Below are 27,036 nucleotides of genomic sequence, written 5' to 3'. Positions count from 1 at the left end.
GGAGTGTAGGCCTTTCATTTCCACTGCTTCCACAGGCGAGGGAATAGAAAACCTTCAAATCTGGAGTGTCCTCTTCCAGCCGGACAGTATGACCTAGCAAGCGCTGCCGCTGTCTTTTGATTCTCTGAACTATGTCCATGTCGAGCATATCTCGTACAGCTCATCGTTCCATCGACTACGGTACTCGCCGTTGTCAATACGCAAAGCACCACAAATTTTCCCTTCATATGCTCATTTTTGTAGCAAACAAGGGATATAAAAGAGTCTTTCGCTTGATTTTGAAAAAAAATTGTCCTTACAAGAACACGATTTTGACCGGCCAGTTTGTATGGTAGCTGTATGGTAATCCCATTTTGACCGGCCAGTTTGTATGGTAGCTGTATGGTAATCCCATCTGAACAATTTCTTCGGAGACTACAACGCTGTTATGGAAAATAACCCGAACAATATGTCGTGAACTTAACGGGTAAAATAAAAAAGTTTTCCATACAAGCACTTGATTCCGATCGTTCAGTTTGTATGGAAACTATATGTTCTAGTGGTCCGATATAGGCGGTTGAGACAAACGAGCAGCGCCTTGGGGAGAAAAGGACGTGTGCAAATCTTCAGATGATATCTCAAAAACTGAGGGACTAGTCCACGTATGTATATACACACAGACGGAAATGGCTTAATAGACGCAGCTCATCACTATTTCTCTTCTATTGCCCGGCCTTTGTCAGACTGTGATTGATTCGGCGAACCTATCGAATTGGCTGGGATAGATATTAACCGCCTTAACATATTTGTGGTGGCCTCAATAGGCCTTTTCGATATTTGAGGATCAGTCGCTGTTAGGGCTTTATGGATAAGTCAAAGGACAAACATCTGTCTAAGTGAGATCCATCGCTTAGGATCATTTCTGCGACCTCACCTAACTACACCTTGAATAATCACAACACTGACCAACTTTCTATCGGTGAAATGGATCATGAGATCGGCATAAATTTAGTACAATTACGTTCTGAATAATTCAAACTTGACCTTGATTAATGCTATCCAATGAAGACCTGGAAATTTTTCGAATATGCAAAGAATGCTGTAAAACAAAACTACCACTTTTTGAACTCCACTTTTCCCTAGTTTTCGAACAGGTATCCCGTCGTTAAGTTATACCCATTCGACATACCCTGTCGATTCGGAGCCGTTCGGACTGACATATGGATCGACTTGACGCAAGCCAAACCGACGTTTTCGAAATTTTGTTCAGTGATGATGCCCATTTCTGGCTCAATCGGTATATAAACAAGCAAAATTGCCGCATTTGGGACGAAGAGTAACCTAAAGATATTCAAGAGCTGCTATTTCATTCAGAAAAACTAAGCGTTTGGTGTGATTTGTGGGCCGGTGGAATCATCGGTCCATATTTCTTCAAACTGATACCGGTGAGAGCGTGACTGTCAACCGACCATTAACGCGCCATGATAACCCACTGCTTGATGCCTAAAATTGAAGCTCGTGATCTCGACGACATTCGGCTTCAACAAGACGGCGCCATTTTGCACACATCGCATCAATCAATGGATTTATTGAGCGAACACTTCGGTGAGCCGTTAATTTCACGTTTTGGGCCGGTCGATTGTCCACCAAGGTCGCGTGATATCACAACGTTAGACTTTTCCTGTGGGGATAAGTAAAGCCTAAAGTCTATGTGGACAATCTCGCTTCGATTCAGGTCTTGAAGCACAACATCACGCGTGACATTCGCCCGTTACGGGTCGAATTTCTGGAACGAGCCATCGAAAATTGGACTCAACGCGGTCAACATTTGAAAGAAATAATCTCCAAAAAATAAAAGCCAAAGAATGCTCTTTAGAATGATAATAACAATTCTCCATTAAATTTTAATTTTCTTTTTATTTTTATTTTTTTATTTTTTTTAAATAGGGAACTCTGGATCACCCTTTATAAGATTTTGAGACAAAATAACCGGTTCCTGTATCTGTTATGTTGAAAGGTATTAACTTTTCTCTCTACTGAATAAACACAATAAGCTCATTTCTTTGCCTTTCGTAACTTTAAGGAATTCTCCCGATTTTCACACTCTTTGGGTCTCATTCCCTTATGTATATAGGCTCGACTATCTAAAGAGTACTTGCGATAATCGAAACGGCTGCGATGGCGAATATCTCTCAACAATGAGAACAGTGGTACTTATGTAAATTTTTGCCTACTGCTCTGCCGTTGGACGTGGAACGCACACTTGTTCCACAAAAAATGAACTTGAATCACAAGACACAACGCCATCCAATATTAAACACTAGTAAACTACACAAATCCTCAAAAAGCACACCCAATTTTCGCTTTCAAACAAGGAAATAAAATTTCAAAACACACACTTTTGTTTTCGTAGTGACAGACAAACGGACAAGCACTTTTTTGAAAATTTACAATTACAATTTATTATGATTAATAATTTTTTTTTTACTAACTTAAGATATTTTGTGACACATATAACTAAGAGTAGTATTTGGAAATACTATTGCTCTAAAGCACATCATCAAATTTTTTAGCTTTTTTATAAGTTGGAGACGACGCCGACAAAGACGCCATACTCCTGCATATGTACGACAAATCAGTCTAAATTCGATACTGGCCTTGGTCCACGACCAGACAAATCTAATTGTGACCAATTTAAAAAAAAAGTAAAATTAAATATTGAGTTTATAAAAAAATTGAGAAAAAGTATGACATTCGAATGCAAACGTTTGAAATCAAATCATTTAGTTGAGGAGGCGGCGGTGGGGATTTGAGAAATTTAAAAACCGAAAAAATACAGCATAAATATATTATATATATACATATATAATATACATATGCGCAATATATATATACATGCATGCATATATATATAATAATTTCAGAACTAAAATTGTTTTAAATACAGACTTTACAGTGTGTTCAGAGGGCAATTTCACGAATGACCAACATTTTACATGCGCAAATCAAAAAAAAAATATATAAAGATATGAAGAATTACTTTTTTTCCCATACAAAAATTCAACGGCATTAGGTCCAAAACCAATCAGACATGCTGCTCAAACTGTCGCATGTTGTATGACGTACGTGTGTTCGTCTTAGGACTAAGCCAACGGTTCCTCCTCGTCGGCACGCAACCAGCTGCAATTCAATATTTCACGTAAATTCCAACGCGCATGCGGTTCCGGCTCCAATAGTACCGCCACGGTGGCCTTGGCCTGCGCCGAAATGTGATCTTGTAATTTCCGTCGAAAAGCGAACTTCTTATTACGCTGATCGTCCAGCAACTTGCTGAGATTGCTATCGTCGAATGGCATTTTCGCATTCAACATTATGAATAGTATAACGCCAAGTGACCAAGCGTCGGCCAATTTCGGATCGTATGGTCGACCGCATACGACCTCGGGTGCGGCATAGGCCGCCGAACCGCAATAGGTTTCCGATTTAATTTCACGTCCACTATCGTCGCAGCAATAGCGTGCAAAGCCGAAGTCAGCCAATTTGATATTGAGACGTTTCGAAAGCAAGATGTTCTCGCATTTCAAGTCGCGATGCGCGATATCGTGCGAATGCAGATACTTGAGCGCTTTCGCCATTTGCATGAACCAGGCTTTCGCTTGCAACTCCTCAACCGGTCCCGATTTCTTGATATGACTCAATAGATCACCATTCTCCGCGTAACGCATGAAGATGAAAATTTTCGGGCCACGCTGTAGTATACTGTGTATCTGTATGATGTTTGGGTGATCGATTTTTGTTAGAATTTCCAATTCACGCGGAAAGAATTTGTGTACGAAATCCGAGGGTGCCTTGGCCTTATCAATTATTTTGCAGGCCAAATGTACACCATGACCCGCATCGTCGGCATAGCCAGCTGTGATAACGGTCGCATAGGAACCCTCGCCAATTTTGTGTCCGATATTGTAGCCACGCTGAGCCAGGGCATCGATGTCGGAGCTGCGCGTATTCAGTTGGCGATTGGAGGTTGTCGAAAATTTTGACATAATTGTTGGATTTTTATAATGTTGAAATTTTGTCTAATTGCATCTGAAGATGGTACTCTGATGATTTGAATTTGCACTCGAAAGAGTAGACCAAAATAATGTTTATGCAAACTTTTATTGATTTCAAAGAATTTTTATTAAAAAAAAAATGTATATATAAAATTTAATCTCCTTTCAATGAAATTTTGACAATTTTGGAAAAGAAGCTATTGAGAAAAGAGTGTTCCAGCCAGTTATCATTTTATTTTCGTTACTTTTTCTCTGTATTTTTTTTCGTTATTTTTCATGTTTTGTTTTGAAAAATATTCAAACCGGAAATGCAATGAACGAAAGCAATTCGAATAAATAAGATATCTATGTATTTACGTATGCAAATACGTTGGAAATAAATTAATATTTTAAGAAAATGAGCACATAATACAAAGGATTTCAGACAGTATCACAGACGCAAAGGTGTAGGCTCAACTCAGAGGCCATTAGGAATTGCTAGTATCGGTTTTAAACTAATAAATTAATAAATCACAATTATATTTCAAATTCTGTTACCAAGAACGGCCTTTATACTTACGAAGGCAACTCTTCAATTCTAAATTCAATTGTTCAAAGCGTTATAATTTTGGGAAGAAGGGCTTTAAGAAAACTCGATCTATTTCAAATCGAAAATCAAATCATTACAACATTTAGTTTACTTTGTTACCAGACTTTATGCGATGCACAAACTAATGACTTCCTTGCAATTATTTCTATGTACGCCGAAAATTTCCAAATTAACTTGTATTTGATACCAATGTTGAAATTCTAACAAATCAATTGTGTATGGCGACTGGTGTATAGGTGACTACTATATCTACAGCTATATTCTGCAGTGCGCCGAAATCGGCGGTTCCGTCAAATGAACAGCTTCTTGAGGAAGAAAAGACTGACCTTAAAAAGCTGCGTCGATTTAACATATCTTTAGACTATAACAAGGGATGGAACCAAACAATAAACACAAAAACGCCGATTGGTTACTCAGTTGTCTATGATAAGTTGATAAAAAGCCGATGGCCAAGAACAACCGCAATTTTGGTGGCCGGTTGACTAGTAGCTACTCCACTATCGTCTGTCGCAATATATATTAGAGCTGTTAATTTTCATTACTAGTAAAACACTTATAATAAACTTAAGTATTTGCGTGAATATGAAGAGCTTGAGAAGCTAGCGACAGGGGTAATTCGACGACTAACAGAAGCTTTCAATACCGAAGCATACTGTTGTTGAACCCCCAGAAGTGATCTAATGACTGTTGCCCAAAGCATAATGAAAGAACATTTCTCCAGCCTGCTGAACGGCAGTGAAAGTGGTTACATCAGGAAAAGTCGAACCCGATTCCCCAATTGATGACGATGGAATATATGTTCCATCATATGATATGACGAATAGCAATTATCCACCTGAAGAACAACAAAGCGGCAAGGGCCGATGGATCACCGGACGAGTTAGTCAAATACAGAAAATCTACTATCTACTAGATTTTCACCATGCGCTAAATCTTGGAAAAGACCCGTTATGTCTAAACTTGGCATCCCCGCAAAGCTAATACGGCTGTATAAGCTGACGTTGAGCAACAACATAAGCTTCGTCAGGATCGGGAACAGAAAGCCATTCGATACCAAGGGAGGTTTCAGGCAAGGAGAGTCCCTATTGTGTGACTTCTTCAACCTATTGCTGGAGAAAATAAGACGAGTTGCAAAGGTAAATAGAGAGGGTACAATAGAGAAGCTACAATCTTCTATAATATTGTACAGCAGTTGGCGTACTCCGATGATATTGACATCATTAGCCTCAACAACCACGCTGTTAGCTCTGCCTTCTCCAGACTAGCTAAGGAAGCGAAGCTTATGAGTCTGGTTGCAAACTAGGACAAGACAAAATATCTCCTGCCATCAAACATCGCATTCGTGCCTTGTCGTCATAACTTTGAAGTCCGTCTTGGTACCAGCATTAACATCAACAACAATATCAGCCTTAAAATCCAACGCAGAATAACTCTTGCCAACAGGTGCTACTTTGGACTGAGTAGGCAATTGAAAAGTAAAGTCCTCTTCCTACGAACAAAGGCCAAACTCTACAAGTCCTTCATTATTCCCATCCTGCTGTATGTTGCGGAGGCACATTTCAAATTAAACAAATAAATACCGAATTGAAATCTGGTCTAGATCATCATAACTCTGTTCGAAACATATTCAAAACATACAACACTATTCTCTACATCATATACATATGTATATTATAACAATTACAATACCTTTTTCTTTTTTTCTTTTTTTTCACAGCATTTTTTGAGCTCAGTCACTGCATACAAGTCACACCAGTGCCAAAAATTGCCAACATCACAAAGCCGTTACTACAAGAAGAACTTCTGCTTGATACAAATAACGGTACGCTGGTTAGTGACTCGGTGTTAAGCGCCTCCGAGCGTAATCGTCGTTTGATACCCTATATGGCTTTCTATTTGGCACCGGATTTTCCGATCAATCAACAATATGCGGTTCAAGGTGTAAGTAAAAAAATATTGACATTGATTTTATGTAACGGTTTTCGAAGAGATTCAAAGATTCCGAAGGTAATGTGGTAAGGGAGCGCATTTAGAATCCGACTACTTGCATAAGTCGAAACAAAATTTTGAGTTTACTTTGACTTTTATTATAAATTTAGAGAAACTACAAGAAAGAATTAACGCAGTCCACGCTTAAAAATGTATGAGCTCATAAAAAACTACAAGCTATCAATACGAACAAAACTTCGGTTTTCATTCCCCGAAATATGCGTCTTCTACAGATCTCAGATCTACACAAAGGACTCAAAAAGCTCGCGTTAACATATATGCTTTTATTACATAGTATATGGTATTGCCTAAAGCGAGGTTCTTGAGACTATATTTACCACAATCTATCACATTTAAAACTGTAATACTTTGGGAATTTAAAAGACAAGAATAGGCGGCATCCTTTCTTTCTTTAATTCGTATACATACATATGTTTACCATTTATTATTAGCACTTTTGTGCCTCGCTGTTATGGGAAAAATTGAAGTAACTGAATATCTTAAACTGACTCCTCACAGTTAATAAACATTTCAGAAGTTTTGGTAAGCTTTTAACATCATATAAGAATGTATGAGCTTTTAAAATACCGAATTCAAAACCTTCTAACTCAAACTATACTAACTACATTCTTATTTGCTAAAGAAATAATCAAAGACTAAATCTTAACTCATTTTTAATGAATATAGAGAGAAGGAGATTAGAAACAAAGTATAAGTGAAGAGTGAGCTTTTGAAAATCTGATATTAATACTCGTTTACTGCTTTTACATCTTAAATTATGGAAAATCGACGGTCCGTTCTCTGCCTTTCATTTGTTTTCAATGTAATTAATGGAGATATTGACTGTACCTATTTATCAAGGAAAATAAATTTCAATACTCCTCAGCGTTGTCTCAGATCTATTTACCCACTTTATTATAAAAAGGAAAATACTAAATTTGTGAAACATGCTCCTCCAATTTGAATCCTAATTCTCCATTAGTCTGTAAGAATTAATGTGCATAGATTTAACTAAATAAATAAATAAATAATACCTTGTGACTTCAGGAAGGAAAGAACTTGCGACTGTGCGTACTTGAATAGTCTTCAAATATAGTAAAGTGAGAGAAAGAGAGAAAGATTTAGAACGAATCTGAGGCTTCGAATCCTAGTTTGGATATAGAGATGTGAACACTTGACTCGGCTACATAACCTATCACTACATTACGAGTTGATATAAACGCTCTGCTCTTAAAAGAATGAATTTCAAAATTTAATACTCATAACCTCAAATACATATAGATACTACACACGCAATTATTCAAAATGAAATCAAGTCACTTCTGTATATTTCCCACAGCCGAAAGGAGCGCTACCACACAGCAGCAAATATACGAAACCGATGGCGGTGGAAGGACCTCTGCCACCGGCCAGTGGACACATAGCTTTGCCGCAGGAGTACATGAATTTACGCGCACCACCGCCTGGCACCCTCAGCGACAGCGACTTGACATACGCACCAGCACCACAACAACACTATCTTCCAAGTGCCGGCGATGTCTATCATCAGTTGGCATACTCCGCCGCAGGACCACCAACACCGCCGCCGACAGCCACGCCACAGCACAGTCCACCACCGCTCTCACAAGCACTCATCAATACGAAGAGCAGTAAAGTGCCAGTGTTGCACTTATTGCCACCCGGACCACCGGGCCCCACTGTGGCGCCCATCATAAAGCACAAGGTAAGTTGGATGGTGGGGAGGGGGGGTGCGTCAAGTAAATGCACAATACATCTATGCTGCTTAAGGCATATTTGTCCGTAAACTAACGAGAAAATTAAATTAATTATGTTGTAAATAATTCACAGCACAAAACGGTACAGCATTTCCCGCCCACGAAGCCGCCAGCGGTGCAACAGCTGCCGTACGAGCAGCCGCAGCCGCAGCCGCCGCGACAGAAGACGATACGCCACAACGCAGTGCACCAGCAACAACAACTGCCGGTATTTGCACAGTCACAGCACGAACTCCAGCATCCACAACAACAACAGCAGCAGCAACAGGCGCCCGTGTTTCGGCAGCAAACGCGTCCGAAAGCATCAAAAGTCAATTTAACACCATTTACACCGTCAAACACACTACCCGGTCATTTTATACCGATTATTTACACGCCAGTAAGCGGCGATGACAACAGCAATAACAACAATAACAACAACAATCATGATGGCAATGCACTTCATTATGGCTATGACAATCCGACGGTAGTATTGGTTGATGATCTGTCGCCTCCGTTGCAGCCAGTCAATCTGCCACAACAACAACCACAACCGGCACCATTCAAGCCAATTTCGCCGTCGCATGCCACAGCAAGCAACGAATATACGCTAGTACCTTCAGCTGTGCCGATTGAGGCGCATCATCAACAACAACAACAACATCAACAATACGAACAACAGCAACAGTACCAACAGCCAAAGTACATTACTGCAACTGGCGTACCCGGAGACACACTCGCGCCACAGCAAGCGGATCTGCCAAGAGGACCCGCCACAGGCGCAGCACTGATTCCACATTCGACGACAAGGTATGAGTGAAATTTATTTCGACAATTTTCCGTACAAATAATGACAACGCCAATTGAGGCACAGCGTTTTCTTTCGAATGCGTTGGTGGTGCTGCCACAACTAGGGATGACAGTTTTGATACTGTGGTGAGTTTCGGGTTCTGATTGCTACGATCCCGGTATGCAGGAAAGAAAATACAATATTTGTTTAAAATCCGACAATTTTCGGTGCTAACAAAACGGGATTGCGGGATTTACAACCTTCGTGGTGAATCGTAAAACTTGATGCATTCTTTTATGTGCCACCATTTGTACTTAATTGTGAGGCCCGTTTCGGTTTCTCATAAATGCGCGAAATAAATTTTCGAATGACAGCAAATTTGTCAGGGAAATAAAAATGGAATGAATAACACGTGGTTGGGTTCATAAGGCGCACATTAATTAAAAATAAATAAAAATTTATTGCTAACATTTCGAATGTTTCGCTTGAGGTTTTGGTCAGGCTCTTACTAAAAAAAACGCTTTTTTACTTAGGGACACATTCTTACGGATATGAGATTTTAAACAAATGAACTGATAATAGGATTGGAAAAGGTTATTCCATTCCATAAGTTGAGCGAAACGCATATTTGAGCATAAGAATTAAGACCATTTTGAACTTTTTACAATAATTTTCGGTTTGCATTACTTCGATTTCTAAAAATTACTCAAAGTCAAGGTAACTTTACACCGTTTAATCGAAGATTATTAGGGAAACATCCAAAATTCGTAGAAACTAGGCATTTCTTTCTCATTAGAACAATTGTTATAAACGGTGATCCATTTAGAGGTTCCCTACCACAGTCACAGAATCTTCAATTTTAAAGGGGAATGTATATTATCGTTCTAAACAACATTCTTTGACATTTATTTTTGGAAGAATATGTCTTTCAAATGTTGGCCAGCTATGTCTCCATTCCTCCATCCATTGAGTCCAATTTTCGATATCTCGTTCGATCATTTCGACTGGTAGCTGGAAAATGACACGCATGTTGTTTTGCCCCAAGGCCTGAATCGTAGCGGGATTGTCCGCATAGACTTCAGGCTTTACATATCCATTAGGAAAAAGTTTAACGGTATGATATCACACGAACTTGGTGACCAATCGACCGACCCAAAAGGTAAAATTATGTGCTCACCGAAATGTTCTTTCAATAAATTTATTAATTTATGCGATGTGTGGAGTGGGGCCATCTTGTCGTCGAAATCACGTGCTTATACACGACCATAGCCGATTATCATGGCGTGATAACGGTCGCCATTGACGGTTATGTTCTTACCGGCATCATATTTCAAGAAATATGAATCGATGATTCCACTGGCCCACAAACCACACCAAACCGTTGTTTTTTCTGGATGAAATGGCAGCTCGTGTATGTCTTCAGGTTGCTCTTCGTTCCAAAGGAGTCAATTTTGCTTGTTTACATACCCATTGGGCCAGGAATGGAACTTCTTGTTGAGCAAAATTTGGCTCGAAAACGTCGGATCTTCTTGGATCTTTTTCAAGAGCCCATAGGGCGAAGCGATGTCGCTTGGGGAGCGGCACAAGCAGTATTTTGTACGCTTTCAACTTAAGATCTCGATGTAAAATATGCCAAGTCGTCAGTCCAAGTTGCTGTGAACTGCACCGAATCGACTATCCATGGTATTCGTGTACACTCTCACTTACGACTGCTATATATCCTTCACTGCGTGCTGGACATGGCCTTTTCGGCCCAATCTTATGCAATAATGAATGCTGGGTCTCAGGATGGTTGGTGGTGCTGCGAATAGTACGCTCAGTAGGCCGATTATGTTGACCATAAGTTGAGCGAAACGCACGAAACACAGAACGTAAATTTTCGTAGTCGGAAGTCGTCCAATTTTTATGTACGCACTAAGTAAAAAAAAAAGAATTTATCCTGCGAATAACTGCTGAATCGCAAAGAAATTATGAAAAGTGGGTCAATTACGAGAACGTCGAACCAAAAGGGTCCTGAACGAATCAATGTGTGCTGGCGCAAGCGATAGACAAACTAAAATATACGGAATTTAGAGCAATTGTGTTTCATCCGGGCAACGTCTGACCACTCACTTCGTTATTACTACCTACCTATTTTCTCGTGATTATTTTTTATAAATTTTTCAGTTTATCGAAACTTAAAGGCCTTTTCGTAGACTTCTGGTAAAGGGTACCGATTGTTAAAATCGTTTTTTTAGTTTTTTACTGGACAGAAACACTAAACTATTTTATTACTCTAGAGCTGACATGCCATAAAACACTCCTTGTATGCTGGCTACTGAGTATGTCTGAGGCTGAGTCTGAGTCTGAAGTTTAAGACATCTGAAACGGTACAAAACGGATATATCCAGCGTTTTTTTTAGATATTTTTTTTCTATATGCATATTTACTTATGCATTGACATTAGAGTGGGTCGATTTCAAGGACGCAAAAAAACAGAAAAATCGCGTATGTGGGAAATGTTCTACGAATAATGCTGAACAACTTTGCCTCTGAGACTCTGGGTCTAAAACTGGATCCAAGCCAGCGATTTTTAGGCCGTTGATTTTTATAGAATATAAAAATTTGTTGGACAATTTTTGAATTATCCGAAAATTGAAGTATAATATATATGTATGTAGGTGCTTTGCGAGATTCCATTGATCATTTGTCGGAATCAGCTAGATCGAACAACTATATCACATATCTGCCATACAACCGACTATGCAGATAATTTAAGGGGTTACATTGGTTTCCTCGGGTAAAAACAGCCGTACGAAGTAATAGTGAATAAAAAAATAAATTCTGAAATTTTTGGAAACAAAAATTTTAAACTCGGTCATTGCGACACCATTTCTGTGAAAATTTCGCTACATTTTTATTCAAAAGTTGTAATCGAAAAAAGTCCTTCGGCGAAATCTTTAAGAATTGTATCCCAAAGACCTGTGTAAAATTTCATGAAGATCGGTTGAGTAGTTCTCGAGAAATCTTGCCAACCGACTTCAAAAACACAGTTTCGGGAAAACGCGTTTAAAGACGGCTCGAGTTACCCTCGAGCGCACAAGTTCTCAAGGTTGTATCTCCGAAACTATTACTCGGATCAACTTGAAAATTTAGGAGAATATTCTAGAGGTGTTGTATTAATTAAGACAATGAAAAAATTAGTATGTATGTACCTTAAACTTCGCTTTAAAAATCGAAACTGGTTTTAGACCTATAGCCGCTTAGGCAAAGTTTAAGCGAATTTCCCGCAAACGCGATTTTTCCGATTTTTTGACGCCCTGTAAATCAACTCACTCTAATATGTATAACTGTAAGCAAGTCTACACCGACACACCAAATACTGTTGAGAATCATGTAAGAGCTGAAAATTGAGAATGTATGACAAAAAAGCCTCGAGGCGAACATGACAAATTGCAGCGTTAATGTGCGCAGATATTGCTTAATGTCACAGCACGGACACATAACAACACGGGTGGGTCACACAATACGCCACACACTACCACATCCAATTGAATGAGTGTGTGTCTTGTGTGGCATGGCGACATTTACCGTTGAACTCATTAGTCATAAATGTTCTTACCGATTTTTGGCACGATTTCGCATATTAACATTTTTCGTTTGTCATACTAAACCGCAAATTCACACACACATACTCTCATACACATACATACATACATACATTCATATTCATTGCTTATTATCTCGCATATGCGGTCATTTCCATTGTAGCTCCACCTATCACATAATCAATGAGCCATCAGCACCTGTGCATCCATCATTAACATCTGCACCGCAAAAGCAAACACAATTGAAGCAACAACAACAAACACATTCGCAACGGCATTCGACGCGACCGCGACAAAAACAATCGCATTTCCAATTGCCGAGACCGGTGAATTTTTTCGACGGCATCGCGCCGGCACAGGAATTACTAGAACAACAACAACCGCCACAGCCACAGCAGCAACAACAGCAGCAGCTGCAACAAGAATTGGTGGCGCAGCAGGACTCGTACACGTATTTGAATGATGAGACGATGACGCCACAGGAGAAATACGTGCGCTATTTACAACAACGCATCCGTTACAATAAGCAACAACAGAAGCAACGCGAACGCGCTAAACAGCGTGATAATTTCATTCCACGACAACAATACGACGCGGAACAGCAGCCACAACAGCCGCCACATTCGCAAATTGTTGTGCTTGGCGGTGACGGTGATGCTCCGCCATCCGCACCCGCGCCACCCTTTGGCCCCGCCGCCGCCAATAATCAGCAGCAATTAGACGCGAACGCACAAGTCAATTATCCGCAACATAGTCCCATAAGGCATGCCGTGTATCCGCATCCCGAGCTGCATGTGCCGCCGAATCATCAGCCGCCGACGAATGTGGCAACGCTGAAGCAAGTTGTAAAAATTCCCGTGCGCACTTTGGTGAGCGAGGCTCTGGATGCATTCCAACAGCAGCAGCAACAACAATTGGCGATTAAGGGCTCGAGTGGTGGGGGCGTGGCGTATCGGCAGCAACAGCCTCAATATGCAAGCGGTTTGGGGTGAGTAAACATTTCATGCAAGGCCTACAAAATGATTCTAGTGCGTGAAATCGCATTATGTAATTAGATACTTAGCATTGTAGATGACATTCTTTAGTATTATCACATATGTATGTATAAGGGCAACCAAAAGCTTACATGCAACAATTTGCACAAATTCCTTCATCCACATTTGCTTTTCATAAATATGACTAAGTCCATATTGCTTTATAGCTAAAAGTCAGATAGATTTTTTATACACTTTACACGGTCTTTTGATATGCATATCCATAATTATTGAGGAGTTAAGCTAGTCTAGAGCCCTAAACACAGGCCCTACTTTAAAAATTTATTCTAGAAGAACGAAAGAAGGAATTGAATTTCACTCTTTCGAGCTTTATACCACACGTAGTATTTGAGCCCAAAAAAAAACAAAAAAAAATTTGAAAAATTTTATACAAAATGTTGGCCACTGGGCCAATCTTCGGAATCATCTTTTTAAGAGGGCCTCGGCGGGGGAACCTGTTCGTCATTTCAAGCTCCTTAAGTACAGCTGCAAACGAAACCATTGGTTTTCGAGAAAGGCAAAAGAACAGCTGGTACGATGAGGAGTGCCGTGTCGCAGTGAAAACTGCCTTCCTCGCAACGTTACCATCGACCACAACACATGCGGAATAGGATTGTTACCAAGAGTTGAAGAGGGAAGTGAGACGCATTCGCAGACAAATAAAAAGAGGCTGAAATGCGTGAGTGTGTGAGTACGAAGAGCTTGACAAGCTGGCCATAAGACGATATGCTCGAAATTTCTGCGAAAAGATGCGGCGACTAACGGAAGGTTTCAAGACCAGAGCATACTCTTATAGAACCCCCAGAAGCGATCTAGTGACTGATGCCCAGAGCACACTAAAATTATGAATGGACCACTTCACCAGCCTGCTATATGGCAGTGAAAGCATAACACTAAGAGATGGGGATGAAGCAGACGTTCTATTGCCCGACCATGAAGAAGTTCGAATAACAATTACCCATCTGATGGATTGCCGGCCGAGTTATTCAAATATAGCGGCGAAGAAGCATGCATTTTTAGAATATGGTCGGACGGATGCATGCCCGACGATTGGAATTTAAGTGTGCTCTGTCCAATCCACAAAGGGGAGACCCCACAATCTGCACCAATTACCGTAGGATAAGCCTCCTCAACATTGCATATAAAGTTCTATCTGCTATCCATATCCAGACGGGATAAAGAAGCGAAGAAAATAGGTCTGGTAGTGAACAAGGGCGCCTGTCATCAAAAAAACAGTCGTAGCACTCGCGACTTGGCTCCCACGTCACTGTTGAGAGTCATAACATCGAATCGTGGATAATTTCGTCTATCTTGGAACCAACATTAACACCAACAACAATGTCAGCCACAAAATCCCACACAGAATAACTCTTGGCAACATGTGTTACTCTTTCGACGAACAAAGACTAAACTCTATAAGTAACCCATTATTTCCGTCCGGCTTTATGGTGCAGAGACATAGATGATTACAGCATCTGATGAGTCGACGTTACGAGTTTTCGAGAGAAATGTTCTGCGGAAGCTTTATGGTCCTTTGCGCATTGGCAACGGCGAATATCGCATTCGCTGAAACGATAAGCTGTACGAGATATATGATGACATTGACATAGTCCAGAGGATTAAGAGAGCAGCTACACTGGCTAGGTCATGTCGTCCGAATTGATGAAAGCTCTGAAAGTTGTCGACGCAGTACCCGCCGAGAGAATGAAAGGAAGAGGTAGACCTCTACTCTGTTGGAAACACCTGGTGGAGAAGGACCTGACTACCCTTGAAGTCTCCCAGTGGCGCCAAACCAAAGGAAGAACGACTGGCGCGCTGCTGTAAACTCGGCTGCAACCGCGAAATTGGTGTTTACGGCAATAAAGAAAAAAAAAAGGTTGATATGACCGTCAGTGATATCAGTTCCAAATGTCACAGCAAAATAATCATTAGTGTTTAGTATATGCTTGTTTTTCTGAAGTACATACAAGTACATTTGACGATTTTTAAGATGAGTGAAATTATTCAACAAAAAAGTTCCATTGAATTTTGTGTAATATTTGGAAAAGAGTTCGGTGAAACAATGCTTTCGGACTACCAGGATGTCATGAAACGTATATTATGCGATGAGTCCTGGAACTATGCTTACGAACCGGAAACAGATGATCAATCGGCCGAATATCGTGGCAAAATCCGAAAAAACCACGTCAAAGCAGGTCAAAAAATAAGGCTATGTTGACAGTTTTCTTTGATTATAGAGGGATGGTGCACTTCAAATTCCTTCCGACCGGCCAAACTGTCAACAAGGAAAATTATTTGAGTGTTATGCGTCGTTTGCGCAAACTATTAGTAAAAAGAGACCAGAATTATGGGCACGGTTTGCTAAACATTGAACCAATGTCATGCTGCATGACTTCTGGCTATTCAGCAAACTCAAACAACCGCTTCGGGGAAACCATTTTGAGTCAATTGAAGACGTTAAATGTGAATCGATAAGCGCATTGAATGCTTTTCCGGAAATTGACTTTAACAACTGTTTCGAGGATTCAAAACAAACTTGGCACGAGTGTATAGGGCCCAAGGGTTATTACTTTAAAGGGCGACATAGAGTTTGAAGAATAAATGAAGAATTTTAAACTTATGAACAAAGTCTTACTATTTTTTTATAAATCAACGAAACTTGAAAGAAAAAATCGATAAAAATAAACACGAATTTACGAAAAATGTATAATAGATGATAACCCGTTCGCACGATAATCGGTTCTATAAAACCTCAAACTCACCAGGATTCTACAAAAAGGTTCAAAGAGTGTTATGTGCTGGTACAACAAGAACAGTATTACCAAAAAAAAATTACAAAATATGTACATGTGTGCCTTAATTATTATTTTTAATCTTTCCCTTATTATTTTCCTTCAAATTTATATTATATGTATATATACATGCGTGTATATGTAGACATATTTATCATAAAAGAAATCCAACTAAAATGTCGAAAGCTTATCGTACACCCACAGACCGCCGGCAACTCAATATATCGACTACATCGTTGACGACCCCAAGCAATCACTAGACGATGAGCACCAACAACAACACAGCGCAGCAAATAGCGTGCCACAAAAGCCTGCAACGCCACAAGATACTTTTATTGTTATATCAACCTCATCGCCACCATTGATTGCACCTGTCGGCGGCATTAACCAAGATTACTACGACTCCACCCACAGGCCAATCTACAAGCAACAGCCAGCACTGCGCTTACAACCGTTGCCGCCGGCCAACAGCAAACACAACTACGCCACTAGGCGTCCAATTGCAGCCGCCGCAGCACCAGAAACACAACCACCACCGCCACCAGCGACAACTGGTGTGGTGAAGCTCAATTTTGGCGATGTTATAAAACCGGCTGCGAAATTGCGGTCATCACACAAATATGCCGGTGGTATCGGCAGCAAGTTGGCACCGCCAGCGCCGCCACTTGAGCCAGAGGTAACACCACCCACACAGCAACAACACCAGGAGAAGCAGCAAGTAAGTGTGCCCGAATATTACAATCCACCGGTGCCAGTGGTCGCCAAAACCACACCAATTTTGGATCCCAACCAGCTGCCAGACATACGTTCCTCCTCGTTGGCAGAGATTCTGCACAAGTTGCAGGCGAGCAATCACTTGCCAAGAACACTGACGCCGGAAAATATTGATAATTCGATTAAGACGCTTGTCACGATATTGGAGAATCTGAAGCAAACACAAACAATTGTGCCGAATCCGCCGCAACATCACGAGCGACCGGCTGTCGCGCCGGACTATGACTACGGCACGAGCAGCGAAGATTTGAACGCTGCAGCGCCGGACCTCAGTAGTGTGTTGTCGCCGGTAGTGCCAAGTAGGTGTTGAAGTCACATGATAATTGGTTTTTCCTAATAATTTGCCTTTAGATAAGCATCCCGGACCGAGCACCGGACGCGCTGGCATCGATTACCCCAATTACGCTGATATACCACAGACGAATTTCAACTGTGCGGAGCAACGCTACAAAGGCTTCTTTGGCGATCCCGAAACGAATTGCCAAGTGTGGCATTATTGCGATCTGAATGGCGGCAAGGCTTCGTTTCTATGTCCCAATGGCACCATTTTCAGTCAGGTAGGTAGTTTTTTAATACTTGCTATTTATATTTTTTCTACATTTTTAATTCTTTTTTATTAATATTTATATTAAGAAAATGATAAAAACTAAATAATCATAGAACAATAACCTCATTTTGTAATTTTTACCATTTTTAAACTTTTTTTTTTTTTAATTTTTTTGTATTTTTATTAATATATTTTTTTATTTATTCACTTTCTCAATTTATTTTTAATTTTTTTATTTTATGTAATTTTTTATTTTTTTATTTCTTTATTTTTTATATTTTCTTTATTTTTTTTTTTTTTATTTATATGTATATTTTTCTATTGTTTAATTTTTTCCTTCTTTTCTTCTTAATTTGTTCTCTTTTCTAATTCTTCTCTTTCGAATATTTTCTATTTTATTTTTTTTTAATTTTGTACTTTACCTTTATCTGCCTTTCTAGATCGCCCTCACTTGCGACTGGTGGTTCAATGTGAAGTGCTCCACAACCGCACAGCTTTATGTGCTGAATGAGCGACTCTACAAATATATTCTACCATTTACGCCAAAGTTCCCCGAAGACTACAGTGGACCGCTCGTCGACAAGTAAGCTTATTATACTTATTATGTAGCCTTTGTTGTTGTTTTAACTAGTCACCAAACGCAGTATGTCAATCTAACGGTCTTCTATTTCTTAATTTACAAACCCCAACCCGCAGGTATTTAGCAATGAAATTCCAGGAGATGGAAGAAAAGATGCGTATTGAAAAGGAGAAAGTAGAAAAAGCGGCAATCGCCGATGTTGTAGCAACCACAGGCACAGAAACGAGCAACAACATTGAAAGCGATGAAGTCAGCGACGGCGCTGATACGGACCATGACACAAGGATACACGCTGATAGTGTCGATGATGACACCGACAACGATGACGATACCGAAGTGACCACAGTGGCGGACCTACGCACGCTACCACGCACTTTGAACCCACATAATAATCTGGGCCCGATCAATGCACACGTGAGTGAACAAAGCTCCGAGCGCAATCTACTGATCGATGACGAAGTCGATGATATAGCGAAGCGTGGCAGCGTTGATACATTCGAAAGTTCCACTATACCGACCATATCGGTCACTGTGAGTAAGGTGGACGACACGCCTGCCTTCAGTCTGAAACCAATTGTGGTATCCTCCACACAAGGACCCGACTACGATGATGATACAAATGATGCACCGGCAGTGCAGCATAACCTACGCAATGCCGAGGAAGCGACAAGCAGAACGCTGGCAGCGGAGACGGCGCAAACAACCGCACAAACACAGCTGCTGCAAGAGGGAAATCAAGCACAAGTGCAGTCATCACCGAAGCCGGTGCGGCAAACGGCCAATATAGATGTGGAAAAAGTGGAAGTAATCGAAATTAAAGCCGAAGGCGCAGCTGGTCAGCTGGGAGCGAAGATGTACTATGGCGCCGAGAGTTCGAAGGATGTGCGGTAAATGTATTGTGTGCCAGAATAGCGGAGGTATTAGGGGACAGTGTGTTTGAAATGTGTTTCTTGTTTACGGCAACACAAGAAAATGGAGTCGGTTTGATTGGGTGTAATAAAAAGACGGGAGTTTTAGCTTGTAAGCAATTCGAGGTGGAGCACAAACGTTTGCCATTTGGGAATTAAATTGTGAAACAGTAGCTGAATGAGATAATTATGCGACATTTGAATATTTTTTCTATCGTGGTATTATTTATATTTCGCCTTTACTGCAACAAATGCAACAGTAATTTTAGTTTTAAGTATTATTTAGCAAATTGGTTAGCAACTCATGTCAATTAACGATCGTTAATGACTCTATATGTTACTTGCCATATTCATTAACTGCTTGTTTTTGTAACTAAACTATTTAAATGCAAAAACTGAAAATTTAGTTTCTAGTATTTTAGACGATGCATAATTTAAACGAAATGTAAATATCATAAATAAGGTTAAATAAATAAAGAATAAATAAATTTAGAAAAAAATGTTGGCAGAACTCTCTCTCTCTCAAAGACTGCACCAAGTACCTTGAGGTACCGTTGAATAGCAAACAGCTATGGAAGAAAGAGTATAAAAAAATTTACTAATCCAAACGAGGTTAGATCTCCGAAAGTACAGCTCTTGGCCGGATAAAATTCGGGTCGATTCCGGTAGCTTAGAACCGGCTATTGTAGGAACTGAAGAGGTGGTCTATGAACTACCTGAGCGGTCGACACTCATCGGTACTGTTTCGTGGTAAAAACTCTGAATTGAGAAGAATTAAACATCTCGAAACTCCCTCAACCACCAAAGAGAATTTATATTACCTCTTACGCTGATAATTGCACAATAATGATGTCGGGGAATGGAATTGATGGACTGTGCTCAAACGTAAACGGCTATCTCTCCGACCTTTCTTGCTTCCACGCTTCTCCGAACCTAGCACTCTCCCTCCTCAAATCCACAGCGACCATATTCATTAACTGGACGAAACTGGACCTTAATATTACAGTCAATGCCGTTAAAATTCCGACTGTCAATAAAATTTTAGCCTGTGCTCCTTCAGCCGTTCCTTAATTACGCCGCACCAATATGGTCGTATGGATGCGATGAAACGCAGACACTGTACAACGGGACCTGTACATCGGATGCCTCTTGACCAGACATCGGACGCAACAAACTTCAGACAAGCACTGACCACCATTCACACTGGAGCCATTAACATTTTCATTGACTCTTATACTTGAAGTCAAACCACCAACCATTGCAGACGACGAGCTCGAGTTCCCACGACAGTCGGGTCTACGTAACCGGAACGGACCCGGATTTTTATCCGTCCAAGGACTGTCAACTCGGCAGAATTCTGCCGCTACAACAACAACAACACGAGCTCGAGTTGCTGCGAGAATCGACAGTGACCCTTGTACAGCTTCGTTCTGAATACTGTAGTAGGTTAAACTCCTAATTATCCAAAATCGACCAAGACATATCAAATATATGTCCAGCGTGCAACGAGTCTCCGCAGTACACTAACCACTGCTTTGCAAGCCATGCTAACCATCTGAAACCCCTCTACCTATTGTTCGACTCCGTCGAAGCATCACGTTTCCTGAGCCTACCGTTGGATAATCTCGATGACAACTTATCTAATCCATACCTTCCCAACGGGGACTAGGTAACCGTTACAACAAGAACAACAAAGAGTAAGGAAGGTCAGCTAAGCCTTATATGCATGTTGGCAGATATTCGACTTTATCCTTATCTCATGCACAGGTGCTATAGAGCAATTCACTCTACTGCGTGGTGAACATACTGAAATCTACCCACCGGAAGCCAATCAGAAGTGTTCAGCGACTTGTTGCGCTGTGCGTAACGGAAGCTCTAAGAACCTGTGGCTCTTGAATTAGTGCTAAACCTGACAGCTATAGACATCTTCGCGGAAAACTGCGCTGAAAAATCAGCACGACGACTACTGGCGACAGAAGAATTTGCATATAGAACCTTTGAGCATAGCTCAGTGGGTAATGGCGGTTTGGCAGGCACCGACTACATGTTGGTGGGATATGGCGGAGCCAGGCATAAGATATGCCTATAAACTGTCGGACCACTACAGCATATTTCAAGCAGAGTTTTTTGCTATTGTGAAAGCTGCGGAGACTAGCCTCTAATGCATCAGCAGGTAACTCTAAAGTTAACATACTATTGTGGGCAAAAAATAGTAAGGCTTTTTAATACAAATTAATCGCGAAAACCCACTCGTCGAAATATTTTTTTCTAGTGTTTGGTATATGATTGTATTTCTGAAGTACAAAAAGTACATTCGGCGATTTTTAAGATGAGTGAAATTATTCAACAAAAATTTCACTAAAATTTGTGTGCGAAATCAAATTTCTGGCGGCGAAACGTTCAGAATGTTGGAAAAGGCCTTCGGTAGTAATTTTTTGTCGCAAGCAAGTTTTTTCGACTGGAACAAATTATTCTAAGAGGGTCGAGAACGCGTTGACGACGAACGTGATGATCAACACGTCAATAAAATAAAGGAATTGGTGCTTGAGAATCCACGATTAATAGTCAGAGATCTTACAGGCATCGTTGGAATATCGGAAAAATCAGTGAAAACCATGAAAGATCATTTGGGCCTAAGAAAAGTAAAAGCACGATTGGTTCCCAAATCACTCAATTCTTTCGTAAAACAGCGTTGCGTTTACGTCTGTGAAAGAATGCTGTCCAACTACCAGGATGTCACTAAACGTATTATTACTGCGGATGAACCGGAAACTGACGATCAATCCAACGAATATCGAGGCCAAAGTGAGCCGAAGCCGAAAAAGCTAGGTCAAAGCTGGCAAAAATCAAGGTTATGGCAAAGTTTTCTTAAAATATCGAAGTGTGGTGCACTCTGAATTCCTTTCAACCGGTCAAACTAACAACAAGGTAAACAAATTGAGTGTTATGCGTCGTTTGCGAGTTCGTCGTGAGTTTTTCGCCAAATTTTCAAAAAAGAAAAATTAAGAATTTTAAAATTATGAATAAAGTCTTACTATTTTTTGCTCATAGTAGTATATGTGGGTAGTCTAGCAGCAATCAAGGCAATAACTTTCTTTCGCATAATGATATAGTGGACGAGATTGCCAAGAATGGTGTATTATGGTAAAATGGCAAAGGAGGTCAAAACGCGCAAAACTGCAACGGGTCGATACGTGACTAACTGACTAACCTAACCTATATCCAATTCTAAATAAAGGCATATAATTTTTTATTTGATATTTTTAATATAAGGAGGTTAGGCCAGGCTAGAGAAAAAAGTAACCGAATTGTTCTTTCAGGCGTTATTAAATATATATTTGAGTAAATATAAACATTTTAATAAAAAATGGCGACTTCTGTGTCACTCCTTGGATTTACATATTCAAACACGACGGGAAACAAAATCTTAATCTGCCAGCACTCTACATCGTTTTTGTGCTATCGTCGTACATCATTTTTTTGCAAATGTCGAACTTGTGTAAATGTTGCATTTGTGCGGTACAAGAGAATTGTTAAGAACTATTAGAAAGAGAATTCAATTACAAATATAAGAAAACACGGCACAAAACGAATGGAACCGACAACCTTTTTCACTATTCCACCACTTGAGTAATGTTTTTAGGTTCTCAAAACGAACAGATTTTTGAAAATCCTATAATACCCTAACCACTTAAACCAATTAACTTATATTATTTTTTTTAGTATAATTAGACGCTAATTCACTTACCTTCTGTGATTTACGCAGATTCTCACGTGACATTTTCACCGACTCCAAAATAGTGCCAATTTCATCCTGCAAGCCTTCATTCTATAAGCGAACGAAAACAAAAAATAATAAATTAAAAAGGTATTATTACAAAAACAAGAAAATAATAAAATAAAGCTGCCACCCACACACACCTCGTTCACCAATAACATGCCGTGGTGCGTTTTATGCATCCTTTGCACACACACGTAACAACAAATCAATTGACACGTGTGACAATAGCGATCCTTGACGCGTCTGTGCTGTTGGCAGTAAGCGGGACGCGGTAATTGCGCCTCCTTGACAGCTTGACGATCTTTGTCGAGTGTTACGAGCGAATGGCGTTTTAGCGCCTTACCGTACATGTGTATGGAATCATAGCAGATGCGGCAGTAGTGCACAGTACATTGGCGACACAGGCCCACAGCCGGCTCCAGCTCACATTCTGTGCAACGCTCAACAAAACGTTGCGATGGTACATGTATGCCAGGTGCTAGCGTACGATTACCGCTAGATGTTGGCGATGGTGGACCGCGATCGGATATCATTAGAGTGTTATTTGCCGAACTTTCGCGACGGTAGAAACGCAGATGATTTAGTTCGCCCATTAAAAAGAAATTCATGTAGAAGTAATCGCGTACATTGAAATTTTCATGGCGTGGTTGAGTGTAGTGCCGTTGTTGTTTCTGCTGGATGACATGGCTGTTCGGGGAATTGGGTGCATTGCCGCGTTTCTCTATGGCAATTGGCATTTGACAAACGCTACAAACGAGATTCTGATGATTTTGATAAATGCAGTTTTCGCACATATTATGTCCGCAGCTGAGTAGAAACGGTCGATTGCTTTTGACGTGCAAATCTGAAATTAAGTTTTACAGAAACTCTTAAATGAAAATTAAGCTAAAGGAAAAAAGAAATACTACATATTTTTAAATGTTTGGAGTGCAACCAAATTAAAACACAAAAATATTACATTACGTTGACCCGAAGATATAATAACCTTCACAAATAAAAACAAGAAAAAATGTTAACTTCGGCTGCACAGAAGCTAAACCTTCACACGTGCATTTCTTTTAGTAACTATGTGTTCAGTTTGTATGGAAGCTATATGCTATAGTAATCCGATCTGAACAATTTTCTCGGAGATTATATTATTACCTTAAGGCAGTAATCCATGCCAAATTTCGTGGAGATACCACGTCAAATGCGAAAGCTTTCCGTACAAGCCCTTGATTCCGATCGTTCGGTTTGTTTGTCCGATATCGGCGGTTTCAACAAATGAGCAGCTTCTTGAAGATAAAATGACGTTTGCAAAATTTCAAAACGATATCTTTAAAACTGAGGGACTAGTTCGTATATATACAGACGGACAGACTGACAGACGGACATAACTAAATCGACTCAGCTCAACGTACTAATTATTTATATATGTACATATATACTTTATAGGGTCTCCAACGCTTCCTTCTGGGTGTTACAAACTTCGTGGCAAACTTAATATGCCCTGTTGAGGGTATAAAAATCCATACAAAATCTTGCTTCTACCGGCCAGTTTGAATGGCAATTATATGCTAAAATGATCCGATCTGAACAATTTCTTCGGAGATTGCATTATTCCCTTAAACAATTTTGTGTGTCAAATTTCGAAAAGATACATATTTTGACAATTAAAATAGTTTTTCTTACAAAAACTTAATTTTCATCTTTCAGTTTGTGTGGCAGCTATATGCTGAAGTGGTCCGATCAGCGGTTCTGACAAATGAGCAGCTTCTTGAAAAGAGGAAGGTTCTGTGCAAATTTCCAAATCGATATCTCAAAAATTGAGAGACTAGTTCGAGTATGGAGGAGGATGGTGGAGGATGGAGCCATGTGTAGAAGTTCACGCAAGTGAGGAAAGTTCTGTGATTACCATTCACTTAGGAGTGGCCAGAAACGATTTTTTTCCGTTATGGTACATATGGCTCATGCAGCTCACGACTTTCGGTCTTTGACCAAGTATACAACAAATTAACACTTACCGATCCAAACGGGGTTAGATCGCCGAAAGAACAGCCCTTGGTCGGATGAAATCCGAGTCAATTCCGGTGCGTAGAACCGGCTGTCGTGGGAATTGGCCAAGTATCCTCTGGGTAGCCAGAAAACTATCCGCTTGAAGTCGAGCTAAAGTGAGAAGGCGAAACATCCCCTCCACAGGGTTGTGCGGATTTGCGACCCGCCACGTAAATAATACCACCAACGAAAAGAAGAAAACAGCCTCGGATGAGAGACCCCCCTTTTGATGACGACCCTTGCAAATATGTTAAGGATTACGATTTAAGGGATGCACCTGGAATGTCCGGCCCCTTAATTGGGAAGTTACCGCTGCCCAGCTGGTTGATGTCCTCGTTAGAGTGAAGGCTGACATCACCGCCGTCCAAGAAATGCGATGGACGGGACAAAGAATGACGCGAGTAGGTCCTTGTGGCATTTACTAAAGTTACCATTTAAAGGAGTGCATATTTGGTGCACCCCGGTGGATGAACGTCTAGCCACAATCCAAATCAAAGCGAAGTTCTTCAACATATCGCTAATTTGCGCCCACGCCCCGACCGAAGAGAGGGACGATGTGACCAAAGATGCCGTCTATGAGTGCTTAGAGCGCACCTATGAGAGCTGCCCCTGCCACGATGTCAAAATCGTGCTTGGCGACTTTAAGGCCAGGGTGGGCAAAGAACGTATCTTTGGCACAACACTCGGTAAATTCAGCTTCCATGAATAAACATTCCCAAATGGGTTGAGGCTGATCGACTTCGCCGGGGACTGAAATATGGTTATCTGTAGTACTAGTAGATTCCAGCATAAGCAAATTCATCAAGCTACCTGGCTGTGTCCGGATCGAAAAACCACCAACCAAATCGGTAGTGTTGTGATAGACGGAAGACACGTCTCGTGTTTTAGACGTTCGTACGCTCGGATGTCTTAACATCGACTCGGCCCACTTTCTTGTTGCAGCCAAGAGTCGCACCCGCCTCTGTGCAACAAAAAACGAGCGTCAACAAACACAAGGTGGGTTCGACGTCGAGAAGCTGCAATCGCAACAAAAAGCCGAACGATTTTACAATTTTCTACACAAATTAATACTTACCAATCCAAACGGGGTTAGATCGCCGAAAAAACAGCCCTTGGTCGGATAAAATCTGAGTCAATTCCGGTGCGTAGAACCGGCTGTCGTGGGAATTGCATCTCTTATTTACTAGTATCTGCATCGACGACAACACAACTGACACTTTCCATCCTAACGGGGATTAGATTTCCGTTAAAACAACAACAACAACGATTTTCTACTCGTGCTAGTGCTGCTCTTTCACAGCACTTGTCAACAACTCGGTATAACGAAATTGTTGGACGGCGAGCAGATGGAGCAGACGTTCTATTGCCTGACCATGAAGAAGTTTGAATAGCAATTACCCGTCTGAAGAAAAACAAAGCGGCAGGGGCCGATGGATTGGCGGCCGAGCTATTCAAACACGGCGGCGAAGAATTGATAAGGAACATGCATCAGCTTCTATGTAAAATATGGTCGGACGAAAGCATGCCCAACGGTTGGAATTTAAGTGTGCTCTGCCCAATCCACAAAAAGGGACCCCACAGTCTGCGCCAACTCCCGTGGGATAAGTCTCCTAAACATCGCCTATAAGATTCTATCGAGCGTATTATGTGGACCTTATCGCATTCGATAGAACGATGACCTGTATGAGATACATACATATGTATATGACGACATTGACATAGTTCATTGACACTGCCTTCCGGACCACGACAAGATGATACATAGTGAGTCGCTTAAGCTCCCAGTTAAGGAGCATAATGAACACTTCTCCAAAGAGTTCATGCTAGGATGTTTTTGTAGAAGTCA

The 27,036-nt window shown here is 40.7% G+C and overlaps 3 protein-coding genes across 3 annotated transcripts in view; 1 reads left to right on the top strand and 2 right to left on the bottom strand.

Annotated features, from left to right (window-relative positions):
* Positions 1 to 19,819, top strand: part of LOC120766964 — a 96,374-nt gene extending 76,555 nt beyond the window's left edge. Inside the window, exons 3-10 of the mRNA XM_040092753.1 lie at positions 6,338 to 6,561; positions 7,949 to 8,332; positions 8,458 to 9,173; positions 12,904 to 13,728; positions 16,771 to 17,639; positions 17,692 to 17,897; positions 18,328 to 18,470; positions 18,584 to 19,819. Of these exons, the coding sequence (XP_039948687.1) occupies positions 6,338 to 6,561; positions 7,949 to 8,332; positions 8,458 to 9,173; positions 12,904 to 13,728; positions 16,771 to 17,639; positions 17,692 to 17,897; positions 18,328 to 18,470; positions 18,584 to 19,358 (4,142 nt within the window). The 3' untranslated portion in view covers positions 19,359 to 19,819. The remainder of the gene's footprint in view (positions 1 to 6,337; positions 6,562 to 7,948; positions 8,333 to 8,457; positions 9,174 to 12,903; positions 13,729 to 16,770; positions 17,640 to 17,691; positions 17,898 to 18,327; positions 18,471 to 18,583) is intronic.
* The window catches only part of LOC120766963, a 231,070-nt gene that overhangs the window by 202,456 nt on the left and 1,578 nt on the right, over positions 1 to 27,036 (bottom strand). The window contains exons 2-3 of the mRNA XM_040092752.1: positions 23,297 to 24,000; positions 23,124 to 23,204 (exon numbers count right to left, since the gene is read on the bottom strand). Of these exons, the coding sequence (XP_039948686.1) occupies positions 23,124 to 23,204; positions 23,297 to 24,000 (785 nt within the window). The remainder of the gene's footprint in view (positions 1 to 23,123; positions 23,205 to 23,296; positions 24,001 to 27,036) is intronic.
* On the bottom strand, positions 2,864 to 4,200 carry LOC120766965 (testis-specific serine/threonine-protein kinase 1). Its single transcript, XM_040092755.1, has one exon. It carries the CDS (start codon positions 4,020 to 4,022, stop codon positions 3,123 to 3,125), a length of 900 nt encoding a protein of 299 aa, XP_039948689.1. The 5' UTR covers positions 4,023 to 4,200; the 3' UTR covers positions 2,864 to 3,122.

Source organism: Bactrocera tryoni, chromosome 1 (assembly GCF_016617805.1).
Source record: "Bactrocera tryoni isolate S06 chromosome 1, CSIRO_BtryS06_freeze2, whole genome shotgun sequence".
NCBI classification, from domain to species: domain Eukaryota; kingdom Metazoa; phylum Arthropoda; class Insecta; order Diptera; family Tephritidae; genus Bactrocera; species Bactrocera tryoni.
Note: the sequence above shows the minus strand (reverse complement) of the source record. Positions and strands in the feature narration are given on the sequence as shown.